The sequence below is a fragment of the Ornithorhynchus anatinus genome, chromosome 5, assembly GCF_004115215.2.
Source record: "Ornithorhynchus anatinus isolate Pmale09 chromosome 5, mOrnAna1.pri.v4, whole genome shotgun sequence".
NCBI lineage: Eukaryota > Metazoa > Chordata > Mammalia > Monotremata > Ornithorhynchidae > Ornithorhynchus > Ornithorhynchus anatinus.
This window is the reverse complement of record NC_041732.1, coordinates 102,426,848-102,444,012: the sequence shown is the minus strand read 5'-3', so window position 1 is coordinate 102,444,012 and position 17,165 is coordinate 102,426,848. Positions and strand designations below refer to the sequence as shown.

The following is a 17,165-nucleotide window of genomic DNA, read 5'->3' as shown; positions in this document are numbered from 1 at the left end:
AAATACTATTGAATGAATGAATGAATGAATGAATCTCCTCCAAGAGGCCTTCTCCGATTAAACCCTCTTTCCCCTGGCTCGCTTTCTCTTCTGCGCCGTCTTCGCCCTTTCACTCAATCGAATCATATTTATTCAGTGCTTACGGTGTGCAGAGCACTGTTCTAAGCGCTTGGAAAGTACAATTCGGCAAGAGAGAGAGAGACAAGCCCTACCCAACGACGGGATCACAGTCTAGAAGGGGGGGACAGAAAACAAAATAAGGAGACTTTGCACCTCAATCTGCGACCTCTGGACACTGGCTATATTATAAATTACTCATTTATTCATATTGATGCCTGTCGCTCGTAAGGGGCAGGGAGGGTGTCTGCTGATTCTGTTGTATTGTACTCTCCCAAACACTTAATGCAGTGCTCTGCACATGGTCAGGGCTCAGTGAATACGACCGATTGATAACCACAATGATTGTGGATAGTGTTAAGCGTTTGCTATGCGCCCGGCTCCAATGCTTGCCTGCTGTGTGACCTTGGGGGTGTCACTTTACTTCTCTGTGCCTCGGTAACCTCATCTGCAAAGTGGGAATTAAGACTGTGAGCCCCATGTGGGACAGGCACTGTGTCCAACCTGATTACCTTGTATCTAGCCCAGAGCTTAGAACAGGACTTGGAACAGAGTAAGCGCTTAACAAATACCATTATTATTATTATTATTATTAGTTTCAACACTGTAGTAAGCACCGGGGAAGACACAAGATCATCAGGTCAGACACAGTCCCTTCCCAGCCGGGACTCACGGTCTAAGGGGAAAAAGAACAGGCAGTGAGTCCCCATTTTATAAATTTTCATTTGTCCTTATATTCCCCGAGAAGTTTCCTCTAAGTCACATGGAGGGAGAGCCGAGGATGGTGGTAATAATAATACAGTGCTCTGCACACAGTAAGCGCTTAATGGATGCACTGAATGAATAATAATGCTGATACTAAAGATTGTGGCGTGTTAAGCCCCTACTATGTGCCCAGCACTGTGGTATTTACAAGATGACGGGCTCGGATAAAAGCACTTAGATTGTGAGCCCTGAGTGAGACGGGAACTGTGTCTGATATGATAGCCTTGTATCTACCCCTGCGCTTACTATAGTAGAGGGACAACAGGTATTGACTCCCCATTTTACAGATGAGGAAACTGAGGCCCAAAGACTTGCCCAAGGTCCCACAGCGGGCAAGTGGCGGAGCCAGGATTAGAAGCAAAAACTCCTCACTCTTGGCTTCAAAGTTCTCCACCTCCTTGTTCGTTCTTACCTCACCTCCCTTCGCTCCTTCTCCATCCCAGCCCGCATACTCCGCTCCTCTGGTGCCGTTTTTTCACTGGGCCTCGTTCTCGCCTGTCCCACTGTCCGCCTCTAGCCCACGTCCTCCCTCAAATCCGCCGAACAAGGACTCTTCCGCCCCTCAAAGTCCTACTGAATGCTCACCTCTTCCAAGAGGCCTTCCCAGACTAAGCCCCCCTTTTCCTCAGCTCCCCCTTCCCATCGCCCCAACTCGCTCCCTTTGCTCTAAACCTTTCCCCCAGCCCCCGGCACAGGATTTATGTATATTTGTACATATTTATAATTCTTTTCATTTATATTAATGATGTGTATATAGCTATAATTCTATTTATTGATACTGATGCTATTGATGCCTGTTTACTTGTTTGATGCCGTCTCCCTGCTTCTAGACTATAAGCCCGGTGTGGGCAGAAATTATCTCTATTTGTTGCTGAACTGTACTTTCCAAGCAGTTAGTACGGTCCTCTGCACACAGAAAGCGCTCAATAAATACAACTGAATGAATGAATGAATGAACCCAGGTCCGGTGATGCCCTGGCCCGGTCCAGATTCCCCCTCCCCTCTAGACCGTAAGCTCGTTGTGGGGGGGGGGGGGATGTGTCTGTTCATTTTTCTATTGGACTCTCCCAAATGCTCAGTACAGTGCCCTGCACACAGTAAGTGCCCAATTAATAATGATAATGTTAAACGCTTACTATGTGTCTACCACAGCTCGGGGCACTGGGGTAGATACAAGTTAATGAGGTTGGACACGGTCCCCATCCCACATGGGCCTCACGCTCTTCAGCCCCATTTTCCAGATGAGGTGACTGAGGCACAGAGAAGTGAAGTGACTCGCCCCAGGTCCCACAGAAGACGAGGTCCCGGGCTCGATCCGCAAAGGGAGGCGGGAAGAGAGGCAGGAGGAAGAGAGGCAGGAAGGACTCACTCGCTGAACTTGGGGGAGCAGACGATGGCGATGGACTCGGGCAGCATCATCTGGTAGGAGCAATGCGTGTGCAGGTCCACGCTGGACAGGAAGGCCGTCTGCGTGGGGTGAGTCTGGGGAAGACGGGGGAACCGTCAGACCCCGCTGGGAAACGGCACCCTGGGGGGCTCCCCGAGAACCCCAGGGGTCGGGGCCGCTCCACCGCCCTCCGGGGTCGCCCTCGCACACGCATCTGTCCCTCTAAAGCCCTTGCTGTTCACCCCGCCCTCGGCCCACAGCCCTGACGAAATTTATTCCGTAATTTACTCCACCGTCCGTCTCCCCTGCTAGCCCGTAAGCTCCTTGCGGGCAGGAAACGCTTTATGTCGTTGCAATGCTTTGAACCGTTAGAACCGTGTTATAACCACTGTGCCCTCCCAAGAGGTTAGTACGGTTCTCTACACCCAGTAAGCGCCCAATAAGCGCTCACTGATTGAACAACCCTTAACGTGTCTTCCGAAAGGCTTCATGGTGCAGTCTTGGGGACTTTTTGTTGTTAAGCACTTTCTAGGTGCCAAGCACCGTACTAAGCGCCGGGGCGGATACCGGCTAATGGGGTCGGACACGGTCTCTGTCCCCCATGGGGCTCCCAGTCTTAACCCCGGTTTACAGATGAGGGAACTGAGGCGCAGAGCAGTCAGCAGACAAGAACCCAGGTCCTTCCGACTCCCAGGCCCGTGCCCTATCCACTGGGCCGTCCTGTTTCCCAAGGACCTAAAGACCAACCTTCTGCCGACGGGCTCTTCGGGGAGGGAGTGGAGGGGAGCGTGGAGGGAGGAAGGGAGGAAGGGAGGGGCCCCGCGGCGGAGCTTACGTGGATCCAGCCGAGGGTGACGAGGCCCTGCTGGTCCTGGAGGAGGAAGAGCTCTTCCTCGTTCTCCGTGTTGCAGTAATCGGGCCCGGCGCTCTGCTTGGGGATGATGACGTGGGTCACCGTGAACTCGTTTCTCATCTGCGGGGAGAGGGGTAGGGGCGGGCCCGCCGCCGTCAACCTCCCGGACCGCCCCCCTCCCGCACCCGACCGCTTCCCCCGAGACGTCCCCCTGCCCCCGGGGGCCCTCTCCCCGGCTCCAGTGGCTACAGCCTGCGTCTGGGAGTCAAGAGGTCATGGGTTCTAATCCCGGCTCAGACCTCAGTTCCCTCACCTGGAAAATGGGGATTGAGACTGTGAACCCCATGTGGGATAGGGACTGTGTCCAACCCGGTTTGCTTGGATCCATCCCAATGCTTAGCACAGTGCCTGGCACGCAGTAAGTACTTAACAGGTACCATAACGATTATTTTTTTATTATTAGTAGTAGGACCCAAGGGTAGGATCATCTCCTTGGGCCCCTCCTTAACGGCCTTGAGACTATAAGCTCGTTGTGGGCAGGGAATGTATCTGTCTACTGTTCTACTGTAATAATAACAACAATGGTATTTAAGTGCTTACTATGTGCCAAGCACTGTCCTAAGCACTGGACTCTCCCAAGAGCTTACTACACTGCTCTGCACCCAGCAAGCGCTCAATAAATACCGCTGACTGACTGGAGGGCAGGGATCATGTCTACTAACTAATAATAATTCTGGTATTTGTTTAACACTAAAGTGCCGACCACTGCACTAAGCACTCGGGTAGATAAAATAAACCCCCACCGGGTCCCACTTGGGGATCACGGTCAAAGAATGAGGGAGACTCGGTCTGAATCTCCGTTTTGCAGCTGAGGGAACTGAAGCACATAGAAATAATGTTGGTATTTGTTAATGTTGGCATTTGTTAAGCGCTTACTATGTGCAGAGCACTGTTCTAAGCACTGGGGTAGACACAGGGGAATCAGGTTGTCCCACGTGGGGCTCACAGTCTTCATCCCCATTTGACAGATGAGGTCACAGAGAAGTGAAGTGACTTGCCCACAGTCACACAGCTGACAAGTGGCAGAGCTGGCATTCGAACTCATCCCCGTGCTCTTTCCACTGAGCCACGCTGCTTCTCTATACAATGACATATAAATACAATGACTAAATAAAATATAAAATAAATATATATAAAAAATAAAATGAAAATATTTATAAAATATATACATATATTTTATAAAATAAAATATAAATACGACGACTTGCCCAGGGTCACACAGCAGACAATAGCGGACCTGGGATTAGAACCTAAATCCTCTGACGCCCAGGCCTGGGCTCTTTCCGCTAGGACGGGCAGCTTCTCAACACTAATTTTATCGTCCTCTCCCAAGTGCTCAATACACTGGTCTGCACACAGCTGACTGTCAGCTCCAGGAGGGCAGGGATTGAATCTGCTAACTCTACTGCACCGTCCGGAGTGCCTGGCACAATGCTCAGCACTGAGGAGACCCTCAATTCTTTGAAGGCAGGGATTATGTCTGCTGACTCTTCAGCACTCAATCCAGAAAGATCCCACAACTAGCTCTGTACTCTCCCAAGTGTTTAGGACGGGGCTCAGCACGCTGCAGGCTGTAAGCTCCTGGAGAGCAGGAGTCAATCAATGCTATCTACCGAGTGCATATTACGTGCAGAGCACTGTACTAAGCGTTTGGATCGTGCCTAGCTGTAACCGTCTTCTCCCCGGCGCCCGGCTCAGTGCTCTGTATTCTGAGTCACGCTCGTAAATGCTACTGCCTGACTGGTCGCTGGGAGACTCCCCACAGAGCGGTGGTGATGGGGCAGTAATAATAATATCTGTGGTATTTGTTAAGCGCTTCCTATGTGCCAAGCACTGCTCTAAGCGCTGGGGTAGGTACAAGGTATTCAGGTCGGCCCACGTGGGGCTCACAGTCTTCATCCCCGTATTGTTATATTTTATATATCTTGTATATACGTATATGGTATATATGTATATATCGTTATCTAGTGCTTAGAACAGTGCTTGGCACATAGGAAGCGCTTAACAAATACCTTTATTATTGTATTGTTCTCTTGTGCCCTCCCCTGTGCTTTAGTCCAGTGCTCCGCCCACACTAAGCGCTCCATAAATAGGACTGCCCGGGGGCCGGTGGGGAGAGGGGGACGGCGGGCCCTTTACCAGCTTCCCGCAGAGGATTCCACAGGTCTCCACTCCGCGGGCGGTGTTGGCGTCGGCCAACTGGAGGAACTGCGGGCAGAGGGTCCCGGGCACCACCACTTGGCGCAGCCCGTCCACCAGAGGACCTGAGGGGGAGAACGGGACAAGATGGAGGCCGCTGGCGCTCGCTCCCCCGGCGGGAAATCTCCCTTCCGCTCAGCCCCGGCTGGGCGGCCCGAGTCTCCCTCCCCGCCCGAGCCGGAGCGGAGCCCGCTCTCTCCCCCCTTCCACCCACGGACGCCCCGGCTCCGGGGGTCCCGACCCCGAGAGGCCGGGCCGCCCCGTCCCGGGGACTGGGAGCGGGCGGGGCCCGGGGGTGAGCCGGGTGAGCCTCTCCGCACGGTGCCCTCACGGGAACGGAGCGCGGGCGGTGCCGGCGGGATATTGCTGCTGCTCTGCCCCTCCCGCCCCCTGCTGAGGGAGAGGGAGGTGGCGTGGCCTGGCGGAAACCGCACGACACCCGGGGACCGGAGACGTATCCCTCGCCTCTTCTTACTTCACCTCGCTGCTCTCCGACTCGCAGACCCGGCCCGCACGCTTCGCTCCTCTAATGCCAACCTTCTCACCGTCCCTCCATCTCGTCCTTCTCGCCACCGCCCCCTCGCCCACACCCCGCCTCTGGCCTGCCTCGCCCTCCCTCCTCATATCCGACGATGACTCTCCCCCCAACCACTTCAAAGCCTGATTGAAGGCCCATCTCCTCCAAGAGGCCTTCCCTGACTAAGCCCCCCTTTCCTCTTCTCCCACTCCCGTCTGCGTCGCTCTCTTTATTCATCCCCTCTCCCAGCCCCACACCACTTATGTCCATTCTGATTTATTTCTATTAAAGACTGTCTCCCCCACTCTAGACTGTTAGCTCATTGTGGGCAGGGAACGTGTCTATTGTTCTCTCTCCGGCGCTTAGTCCATTGCTCTGCACAAGGTAAGTGCTCAATAAATACTACTGACTGACAGGTCTCAGCTTTGCCCCGGGCCTGCAGGGTGACCTTGGCGGGTCTCGGTCTCGTCCCGCCGTCGCTCCCCCTTGGACGGTGTCCGGTCGGGCGGTCCCGGACCGACCCCGGCCCCGATTCCCCCCCGGGGAAGGGCTGGAAGACCGTTCGCGGAAACGGAACGAGACGCCCCGGGCCGGCGGGCCAACTCACTGGTCTCCGAGCTGCTGGGCCCGCCGGGTTTCAGAGACCTGTCCACGGCGGGGGGCTGGCCGGGCTGGGGGCCGGCGCCGGGGCCGGGGACCTGGCCCGCGCGGAGCGGGCCGGGAGCGGGCTCCTCTACCCCGGGCACCAGGGGCCCCTCGGGCGGGCCGGGGTGCGGGCCGCCGAACTCCTGCTCGACGCGCAGACGCTCCCTCTCCAGCTCCTGGCGGCGGATCAGCTCCTCGAAGGCGCGGAACTGGTCCTGTTCGGCCTGCTGCTGCCGCTGCCTTGCCACCCTCTCCCGCTCCTCTTCCAGCTGCCGCTGGGCCGCCAGGCTCCGTGCCAGCACCAAAGCCTCTCTCTCCTGCACGGTGACGACACGCCCGTCAGACTCCGGCTCCCGCTCTCCCGCCCCGGAGTCGAGCCCGGGGAGGAGCCGGCCGGAGGGAGTCCGCTTACCGTGTGCACGGCCCCGGCCTAGGTGCTTGGGAGAGGATCACCTAACAGATTTGGGCGACGCGGTCCCCGTCCGCGACGAGCTTACGGTCTGGAGGACGAGCGCACGGTCAGCTCGGGGGAGCCCACTCGGGGAAGCCCACTCGGAGAAGCCCCCCTCAAACCCGGGCACGAGCTCACGATATCCTTCGATGGTATTTCCTGAGCACTTAGTGTGGGTGGAGCTTGGAAAATGACAGGACGTCAGAGTTGGTAGACAGAATGCCTGCCCACAAGGAGTTTATTACAATCTACAGGGGAGATTGCAATAAAAGAGATTAGGGAGAGGAGAAATAGGACAGCATAAGACTATTTACGTAAGGATATGCAGTGTGGCTTGGAGGAGAGAGGCCAGGCCCAGGCCAGGAGTCAGAGGACCTGGGTTCTCCTCCCATCTGTCAGCCGTGTGAACTCGGGCGAGTCACTTCGCTTGTCTGTGTCTCGGTTTCCCCATACGTACAATGGGGATCGAATGCCTGTTCTTCCCCCTATTTTGACAGGGAGCCCCAAGTGGGATCTGATTATCTTGTCTATGCCCCAGGACTTAGTACAATGCTTGGCACACAGGAAGTACTTTCCCAATACTACAATTATTATAAAGGCGCTGGGGCATCAAAGTGCTTAAGGGAAGCACAGTCAAGCTCATCGTCGATGCAGAGGGGAGGGGATTCATTCACTCGTATTTACCGAGCACTAACTGTGTGCAGAGCACTGTAAGGGGAATCGAGGGCTTAGTCTGGGAAAGCCCCTGGGAAGAGATTTGATTACTGGAGGGTTTCGAAGGTGGGGAAGAGTAGTGGACTGTCAGAAAGGAAGGGGTGGGAGTTCCAGGGCTGAGGAAGAATGAGGGCAGGGCCTGGTGGTGAGACGGAGGAGGACGAGGGACGGTGAGTAGGTTGAAGTTGGAGGAGAGGAGTGTGCGGGCTGGGTTGTTGCAGGAGAGCGGTGAGGTGAGAGAGGGCAAGGGGATGGGGGGCTTTAGAGCCAACGGTAGGGAGTTTCTGTTTGACACGGAGGTGGATGGGCAACCACTGGAAGTTCGTGAAGAGCGGGGAGGTGTGGACTGAATAATTCTTCAGGAATGCGATCCAGGCAGCAGAAAGAAGTAAGGACTAGAGAGGGGGGAGACAGGAGGCAGGGAGGTCAGCGAGGAGGCTGACACAGTCATCGAGGCGGCGGGTACCGTGAGCGGTCGGATCAGCGAGGAAGCAGTCTGGATGAAGAGGAAAGGGTGCTTTTCTCGAGATGCCGTGTAGGTAGAACTGACAGGATTTCATGACATATTGAACGTGTGGGTTGAATGAGCGAGATGAATCAAGGAAAATGTCAAGGTAACGGGCCCGTGAGACAGGGAGGATGGCGGCGGTGCTGCCTACAGCGACACGAAAGATGGGGAGATGACAGGGTTTGGGTGGGAAGACGAAGAGTTCTGTTTTGGACGTGTGTCGTCGGAGGTGTCGGCGGGACATCCGAACAGAGATGTCCTCAAGGCGGGAGGAAACACGAGACTGCAGAGGAGGAGAGAGATCGGGGCTGGAGAGGGAGATCTGGGAATCATCCACCTGAAGCCGTGGGAGCGAATGAGTTCTCCGAGGGAGTGGGTGTAGACGGAGAACAGAAGGGGTCCCGGAACTGAACTTTGAAGGACCCCCACAGTCAGGGGGTGGGAGGTGGAGGAGGAGCCCATGGAAGAGACTGAGAATGAGCGGCCAGAGACAGGGGAGGAGAACCGGGAGAGGACAGTGTCAGTGAAGCTGAGGTCAGATAATGTTTCCCAGAGGTGGGGGTGGTCCACAGTGTCGAAGGCAGCCGAGGGGCCGAGGAGGATGAGGATGGAGTAGTGGCCGCCGGATCTGGCAAGGAGGAGGTCATCGGTGACCTCAAAAGGGGGCCGTTTCCGTGGAGTGAAGGGGGCAGAAGCCACATTTCAGGGGATTAAGGATAGAGTTGGAGGAGACACACGGAGGGAGTAGGCACAGACAACCTACTCCCTCCACGGAGAGGAGACGGGGCGAAAATCGGAGGGAGTCACGGGGCCAAGGGAGGGGGTTTTTTAGGATAGGGGAGACATAAGTATGCTTGAAAACAGTGGGGAAGGAGCCACTGGAAATTGAGCGGTTGAAGATGGCTGACGGGGAGGAAGGGAGGGAGGCAAGGGCCAATTCTACGATGAGGTGAGAAGGGATGGGGTCAGAAGCAGAGGCGGGGGGGCCGTAGAATCTGAGAGGAGGAGGAAGAAGAGGAGGGAGAGCGCCTTTTGAGACCCTGCTGGGAAGGACGGGAGAGTCAAAGACGGGGCCGGAGGAGGAGGGAGCCGTAGAGGAGCGGCGGAGAGAGATTTTAGGGAGCCCAAGCATAACCGTTTCCATTTTAATCAGAGTATCTAGCCGAGTCATCTGGGGAAAGAGACGGTGGGGGCGGGGATGGGGTGGGGAGGGAGTGTGAGGAGGAGTTAAAAGTCTGAAATGGCTGTCGTGGGAAAAAAGCGTGGGAGTTAGGGATGGGCTCCCTCCCAGCAATTACGGGCACATCCGTCATTTATTTCTATTAACATCCGTCTACCCCTCTACACCGTGAGCTCGCGGTGGGGGGGGGGGAACGTGGCCACCAACCAACTCTGACACACCGTCCTCTCCCAAGCGCTCGGTACGGCGCTCTGCACGCAGAGGGCACTTAATAAATACTACCGATAGATCGATGGGTTCTATAACTTGGAATCCTACAAGGGTTTCTAATCAACTGAGCGCCTAGTGAGTGCAGAACACTCTACCGAGTATTTGGACGGGTAGAGTGGAGGTAAAGATCCCAAGGGCCTAGTGGCAAGAGAGGGGGCCTGGGAGCCGGAGGTCGTGGGTTCTACTCCCGGTTCGGTCGCTTGTCTGCTGTGTGACCTTGGGGAAGTCACTTCACTTCTCTGGGCCTCAGTTTCCTCATCTGGAAAATGGGGATTAAGTCTGTGAGCCCCACGTGGGACGGATACTGTGTCCAACCTGCTTTGCTTGTATCCACCCCGACACTTAGTACAGTGCCTGGCGCATACTAAGTGCTTAACAAATACCAGAATTATTATTATTATTATTTTTATGTCGGGCAGGGACTGTGTCCAACCTGATTATCTTTTATCTACCCTAGTTCTTAGGTTGGTGCTGGGCACGCAGTAAGCACTTAAATACCATTTTTTTTAAATTATTATTATTATTATTACTACTACTACTGATAATAATCCTTACCCATGAGGAGATTCCACTGGGGAGACAGTCTGCCGCAGACCTAAATTGTTGGCTTTTTTCCCCAGAAACCCTTTGCGTCCCCGGGCCTCACGCCATCAATCCCGCTGGCCATCGTGGCAGGTGGGGCGGGCCCATAACCCGACCGCCGATGGGCAGGCTTCTCACTGCCCCCTTGCCTCAGGCCGACGGGAAGGCTGCCTACGCTAGCAGAGCGGCCTAGCGGCTACAGCCCGGGCCTGGGAGCCAGGAGGCCCCGGGTTCTAATCCCGGCTCCGCCACGTGTCTGCTGTGGGACCACGGCCAAGTCACTTCTCTGGGCCTCCGGTCCCTCATCTGTAAAACGGGGATGAAGACCGTGAGCCCCACGAGGGCCGGGGACTGCGTCCAACCTGATGAGCTCGTACCTACCCCGGTGCTTGAGCCAGAGTAAGCGCTTAGTATCGCCATCATTCTTCTTCTTCCTACTTCTCCAGATGTGGGACCTGGCTCTGATGGACTTGTGCCTATCTGGGAGCTAGAGGCCCGTGCCAGAGTCAAGCCACACACAAACCAAAGCGGAGCCCCACGACTCCGTGAAGACCGGGGAATTGCCCCACTACCCCCTCGGGGGATGGGGGAGGAGAGGGGACGGGGGTCTCGTCCTGACCTGGGTTAGATAGCGCTGTCCTTCAAGTCTCCTAATTGGGCTTCCTGTTAAGCGCTCACTACGTGCCAAGCACTGGAACTTGGATTCCTATTCATTCAGAAGCAGTGCGGCCTAGTGGACAGAGCCCGGGACTCAGAGTTGGAGGACCTGGGTTCTAATCCCAGCTCCTCCACTGTCTGCCGTGGGACCTTGGGCAAATCACTTTAATGATAAGAATCATAATAATGTTGGTATCTGTTAAGCGCTTACTATGTGCAGAGCACTGTTCTAAGCACTGGGGGAGATACCGGGTAATCAGGTTGTCCCACGTGAGGCTCACAGTTAACCCCCGTTTTCCAGATGGGGTAACTGAGGCACGGAGAAGTGAAGTGACTTGCCCAAAGCCACACAGCTGACAGGTGGCAGAGCCGGCATGCGAACCCATGACCTCTGACTCCCAAGCCCGGGCTCGCTTTACTATTCTAGGCCTCAGTTCCCTCATCTGCAAAACGGGGACTCATTACCCGTTCCCCCTCCCTCTTAGGCTGTGAGCCCCAAGTGGGACCTGATTATCTTGAAGCTACCCCAGCGCTTAGTACAGTGCGTGGCATCCGGCGCTTAGAACAGTGCTTGGCACATAGCAAGCGCTTAACCAGTACCATTATTATTACGTAGCATTTTGTATTCGTAAGAAATACTATTATTTTTATCGTTATTCAGAGGCTGCCTTGGGCTCTGTCCACTTAGCTTGATCTTCCCCTTGGGCAAAGCAGGTACCCTTTCGCGTGCGCTGCTTAGTAGCGGCCGCCCGACCCGTTCCAACATCCATCAATCAATCGATCGATTGATCAGTGGTATTTACTGAAGCTCACTGTCTGGAAGGCACCACTGTGAGAAGACGGGGCAGAGTCTAGCAGCCCCAGAAGACTGGAAGCAGTGTGGCCTAGTGGAAGGAGCACGGGCCCAGGAGTCAGAGGACGTAGGTTCTGATCCCGGCACTGCCACTTGCCTGCTGTGTGACCTTGGGCAAGTCATTTCACTTCTCTGGGCCTCCGTTTCCTCAATTCTAAAATGGGGATTCAATACCCGTTTTCCCACCGGTACTCTGTCCAACCCGATTATATCATCTCTAACCCATCATTTAAGATGGCGCTTGACACAGAAGAAGCGCTTAACAAATACCACTATTATTAGTAGTATGATTACCGCTACTGACCTTTCTCCCGTTATATTCGGCAAACTCTTTGGTGTAGCGTGTCAACAGCTCCTTCTTCAGCTCCTCCGCTTTGGGAAATGCAATCTCTTTCAGCTTCTGGGACACAAAATGCAAATGGAGTGTCAGGAGAAGCAACACGGCCTGGCGGGTAGAGCCTGAGCCTGGGAATCAGAAGGCCATGGGTTCTAATTCTGGCTCTGCTCCATGTCAGCTGTGTGACCCTGGGCAGCTCGCTTTACTTCTCTGGGCCTCCGTTCCCTCATCTGGAAAATGGGGATAGGGACTGTGTCCAACCCAATTTGCTGGCTTCCAGCTCAGCGCTTAGCAGGTAGTAAGTGCTTAAACCAGTACCACAATTTATCATTATTATTATTAGGGAGATGGACCCATTTGGAAAATCCAATGCAGATGGGCAATGCCTAGAGTCAATTTTCAAAAACAACAGACGTGAAAAATCCTTCTTGGCCTTGGAGGCCGATGGGACTCCTGAGCCAGGGAGTCGGAGGTTTCTAGACTATGGTATATAAGCAGAGGGGGAATTACAAAGGGTGGAATCTGATGCTGGTGAAAAGACGGTGCCCCCTCGAAGCTTTCCGGTGAGGCAGATTGCCGGGAAAATCGAGGCGGCCCCAGTGCTCACCTTTATGGTCTCTTTCTTCTCCGGGATGTTGACGGTTTTGTAGTCCCGATGTTTGGGCAGCTTCTCGATGAACAACCTAAGGAGAGGAAATCGGGGCCGGGGGCGTTTATTCAGGGAAAGGCCACTAACGGGCCCGGGGACCCGACAACTCCCGTCTGTCGGGCTGGGCTGAGGGTGGCAATCGATCGATCCGTCGGTGCTATTTATCGAGCGCTTACTATGTGCAACGCGTCGCCCTGACCTGCTCCCTGCGTTCATCCCCCCGGCCCAGCCCCACAGCACTCACGTCCGTATCTGTCATTTACTCATTTCTATTAATGTCCGTCTCCCCCCGCTCGACTGTGAGCCCGCTGTGGGCAGAGAATGTGCCTGTTGACTGTTCTACTGTCCTCTACCAAGTGCTTAGTACAATGCTCTGCACATAGTAAGCGCTCAATAAATACGACAATGAATGAATGAATGTACTGAGCGCCTGGGAGAGGACAATACGACGGAACTGGCAGGCACGTTCTCCGCCCGTAACGCACTGCCAGTCTAGAGGGAGAGATGGATATCACAGAAACAATACATAATATATAATTTAAAAGATACGCACATAAAGTGCTGTGGGTTTGGGAGCGGGGCAAATGCCGAATGTCCAAGGGTCACAGAACCAAGCGCACGGATGATGCAGAAGGGAGAGCGAGACTGGGAAAAGGGGCTTCATAATAATGTTGGTATTTGTTAAGCGCTTACTATGTGCCCAGCACTGTTGTAAGCGCTGGGGTAGATACGGGATAATCAGGTTGTCCCACGTGAGGCTCACACTCTTAATCCCCATTTTACAGATGAGGGAACTGAGGTACCAAGAAGTTAAGTGACTTGCCCAAAGTCACACAGCTGGCAGGTGGCGGAGCCGGGATTAGAACCCATGACCTCCGACTTCATCGGGGAAGGGCGCTTGGAGGAGAGATGAACTTATTTAGAGATTCACTCAATTGTACTTATTAAACGCTTACTGTGTACAGAACACCGGACTAAGCACGTGGGAAAGTACAACCCAACAGTAAACCCTGACATTCGTGACCTGTGCCCCACGTGGAAAAGAGACTGCCTGATCTAGCTGCTTAGTGCTTAGCCCAGTGCTTGGCACACAGAAAGTGTTTCACAAGCTCCTTGTGAGTGGGGATGGCGCCTACCCAAGTATTACACTGTAATAATAATGATCATTATGGTGTTCATTAAGTGCTCATTATGTGTCGGGCCCTGTCTAAACCCTGGGGTGCATGCAAGGTGATCGGGTTGGTAATCTCCATTTTTCAGATTAGGGAACTGAGGCCCAGAGAAGTGAAGTGACTTGCCCAAGGTCACACAGCAGACAAGTGGCGGAGGTGGGATTAGAATAACCATAACGGTATTTGTTAAGCGCTTACTGTGTGCTAAGCACCGTTCCAAGCACTCTGACTCCCAGGCCCATGCTCCATCCACTGGGTCATGTGGCTTCTGCTTAGTGCAATGGGTGTAGGGGGGCGGATATTCAGTACCCGGGCTTGGGAGTCAGAGTTCCTGGGTTCGAATTCCCACTCTGCCACTTGTCAGCTGTGTGACTGTGGGCAAGTCACTTAACCTCTCCGTGCCTCAGTTCCCTCATCTGTAAAATGGGGATTAAGAGTGTGAGCCTCACGTGGGACAACTGATCACCCTGAATAATAATGTTGGTATTTGTTAAGCGCTTACTATGTGCAGAGCACTGTTCTAAGCGCTGGGGTAGACACAGGGGAATCAGGTTGTCCCACGTAGGGCTCACAGTCTTAATCCCCATTTTACAGATGAGGGAACTGAGGCACAGAGAAGTGAAGTGACTTGCCCACAGTCCCACAGCTGACAAGTGGCAGAGCTGGGATTCGAACTCATGAGCCCTGACTCCAAAGCCCGTGCTCTTTCCACTGCGCCACACTGAATCTACCCCACCGCTTAGAACAGTGCTCTGCACATAGTAAGCACTTAACAAATACCGACATTATTATTATTACTGGTTCTCCCTCCTCTTTAGACCGTGAGCATCCTCTGGGGCGGGAACTGCGTCTGACCCGACGATTGCTCCTACCCTGGTGCTCAGTACAGTGCTCGCCACGGACTAAGAACTGACGGGTCCCGCCGATTACTATAATTAGAGGAAGGGAGGGTGGCCTAGCGGATACGGCCCGGGGCTTGGAAGTCAGGACCAGGATTCTCACTCTGGTTCTGCCACTTGGCTGCTGTATGGCCCTGGGCGATTCATTTCACTACTCCATGCCTCAGTTCCCTCATCTGTAAAATGGAGATTGAGACTGTGAGCCCCATGGGGGACACGGACTGTGTCCGACCCGACTGGCTTGCACCTGCCCCAGCGCTTAGTACAGCGCCGGGCACATAGTAAGCGCTTAACAAATACCATAATACAGCGCTTTGCACCCAGTAGGAGAAGCAGCATTATCTAGTGGCGAGAGCCCGGCCTTGGGAGTCAGAGGATGTGGGTTCCAATCACGGCTCTGCCACTCGTCTGCTGCGTGACCTGAAGCAAGTCGTTTCACTTCTCCGCGCCTCAGTCCCCTCATCTGTCAAACGGGGATGAAGACAGGGAGCCCCACGTGGGACGGGGCTGTGTCCATCCTGATTAGCTTGTGTCTACCCCAGCGCTTAGAACATAAGTGCTTAACAAATACTATAGTTATTATTATTAAGGGTTCGATAAATACGACTGAATGTATAAGAAAAAAAATAGAAGGGGTGGGGAGGACCGGGGCTGGGCCCTGCCGAGCGGAGGGAATTGGGGGACGGGGGGATGGAGGGCCTCTTACGTGATATACTTGTTGTACAAGATGAAGGCCCGCTCCGTGTTTCCCTCCTCCAAGTAGACGGTGGCCATCCTTATGATCTCCACGCCCGAGCGGAAATAGCGTCGCGGGGGGATGTGGTCGTTGACCTCCACGTCGCTGCCCACCTGGATGAGGGCCCGCACCCTCTCCTCCGGAGGGAGGCTCTCGTCCCCGTGGTCGGGCATCGCGGCCACCGGACGGACGCACGCTGGGGAGGGAGGCAGAGGGCCCGGACCGACTTCAATCATTCAATCGTCTCTACCGAGGGCTCGCCGGGTGCACGGCACGGGACCGAGCGTTTGGGAGAGGGCGACGGGACAACGAACAGACACATCCCCCGCCCACGACGAGCTGACAGGCTAGAAGGGGAGAGAGACGTTAATAGAAATCAATGACGGAGACGGACGTAAGTGGTGTGGGAGCCATAAGAAAGGGAGCCAGTCGGGGCGACGCAGAAGGGAACGGGAGAAGAAGAAAGGTGGGGCTTAGTCTGGGAAGGCCTCTTGGAGGAGACGGGCCTTCAGTAAGGCTCAGAAGGGGGGGAAGAGTCAGCGTCTGGAGGATCTGAGGAGGGAGGGCCTTCCGGGCCAGAGGCGGGATGTGGACGAGAGGTCGGCGGCGAGATAGACGAGACGGAGGCCCGGCGAGGAGGATGGCATTAGAGGAGCAGCGGGTGAGGGCTGGGGCGGAGTCGGAAAGCGGTGAGGTGAGACAGGAGGGAGCAAGGGGATTGAAGGTTCCGAAGCCGACGGTGAGGAGTTTCCGTTTGAGGCGGGGGTGGAGGGGCAATAGCTGGTGGTTCTCGAGGAGCGGGGAAACGTGGTCCGAACGTTTTCGTAGAAAAATGATCTGGGCAGCAGAGTGAAATACAGACTGGAGTCGGGAGAGACGGGAGGCAGGGCGGTCGGCAAGGAGGTGGATATGAAGCAGCGTGGCTCAGTGGAAAGAGCCCGGGCTTGGGAGTCAGAGATCATGGGTTCTGATCCTGGCTCTGCCACTTCTCAGCTGACTGTGGGCAAGTCACTCACCTTCTCTGTGCCTCAGTTCCCTCATCTGTAAAATGGGGATGAAGACTGTGAGCCTCACGTGGGACAACCTGATGACCCTGTATCTCTCCCAGCGCTTAGAACAGTGCTCTGCACATAGTAAGCGCTTAACAAATACCAACATTATTATTATTATATGGTCATCAGGGCCGGACGGGATAAATGCCTGGATCAACACGGTAGCAGTTTGGATGCAAGTCCAGAAAGGGAAGCGGAGGGGATCGGGGGATCGCAGGGAGGGAAGCGGAGGGCCACGGGCCTCGGGACCAGAGGCTGAAGAGGAGCCATGTCGCGTCCCGCCAGCCGATCGATCGGACGGCCCCCCGGCTGCCCCTCGCGCTGGGGATCCAAACCCCAGAGTCGGGATCCCGGAGGGTCCGGGACGTACCGTGGGGCCGGGGGCCGAGGCCCGGCCCGCCGCGGGGCTCGGGGGTCTCCCGGGAGGGGCCTCCCTCTCCGGGGAGATTTCCCATCCGGAGGGATCGGAGGGCCGGGCCGAATCGGGAAGGTCGGGGAGAGGGTGGCCGTTTGGCGGCCACGGTCCGGCCGGGACCAGGGCGTGTAGCCACTCGTCCCGTCC

General features: G+C 55.2%; 1 protein-coding gene across 2 annotated transcripts in view; it reads right to left on the bottom strand.

The window, feature by feature from the left end:
* The window catches only part of LOC100091808 (STAM binding protein), a 32,688-nt gene that overhangs the window by 5,635 nt on the left and 9,888 nt on the right, over positions 1-17,165 (bottom strand). Inside the window, exons 2-8 of one of the 2 annotated variants that reach the window (XM_029066856.2) lie at positions 15,522-15,747; positions 12,703-12,778; positions 12,063-12,158; positions 6,506-6,860; positions 5,322-5,446; positions 3,105-3,242; positions 2,252-2,364 (exon numbers count right to left, since the gene is read on the bottom strand). In XM_029066856.2, coding sequence (XP_028922689.1) covers positions 2,252-2,364; positions 3,105-3,242; positions 5,322-5,446; positions 6,506-6,860; positions 12,063-12,158; positions 12,703-12,778; positions 15,522-15,724 — 1,106 coding nt within the window. In that variant the 5' untranslated portion in view covers positions 15,725-15,747. Of the gene's footprint in view, positions 1-2,251; positions 2,365-3,104; positions 3,243-5,321; positions 5,447-6,505; positions 6,861-12,062; positions 12,159-12,702; positions 12,779-15,521; positions 15,892-17,165 lie in introns of those variants that run through there. The other variant, XM_029066855.2, reaches the window with a different exon arrangement.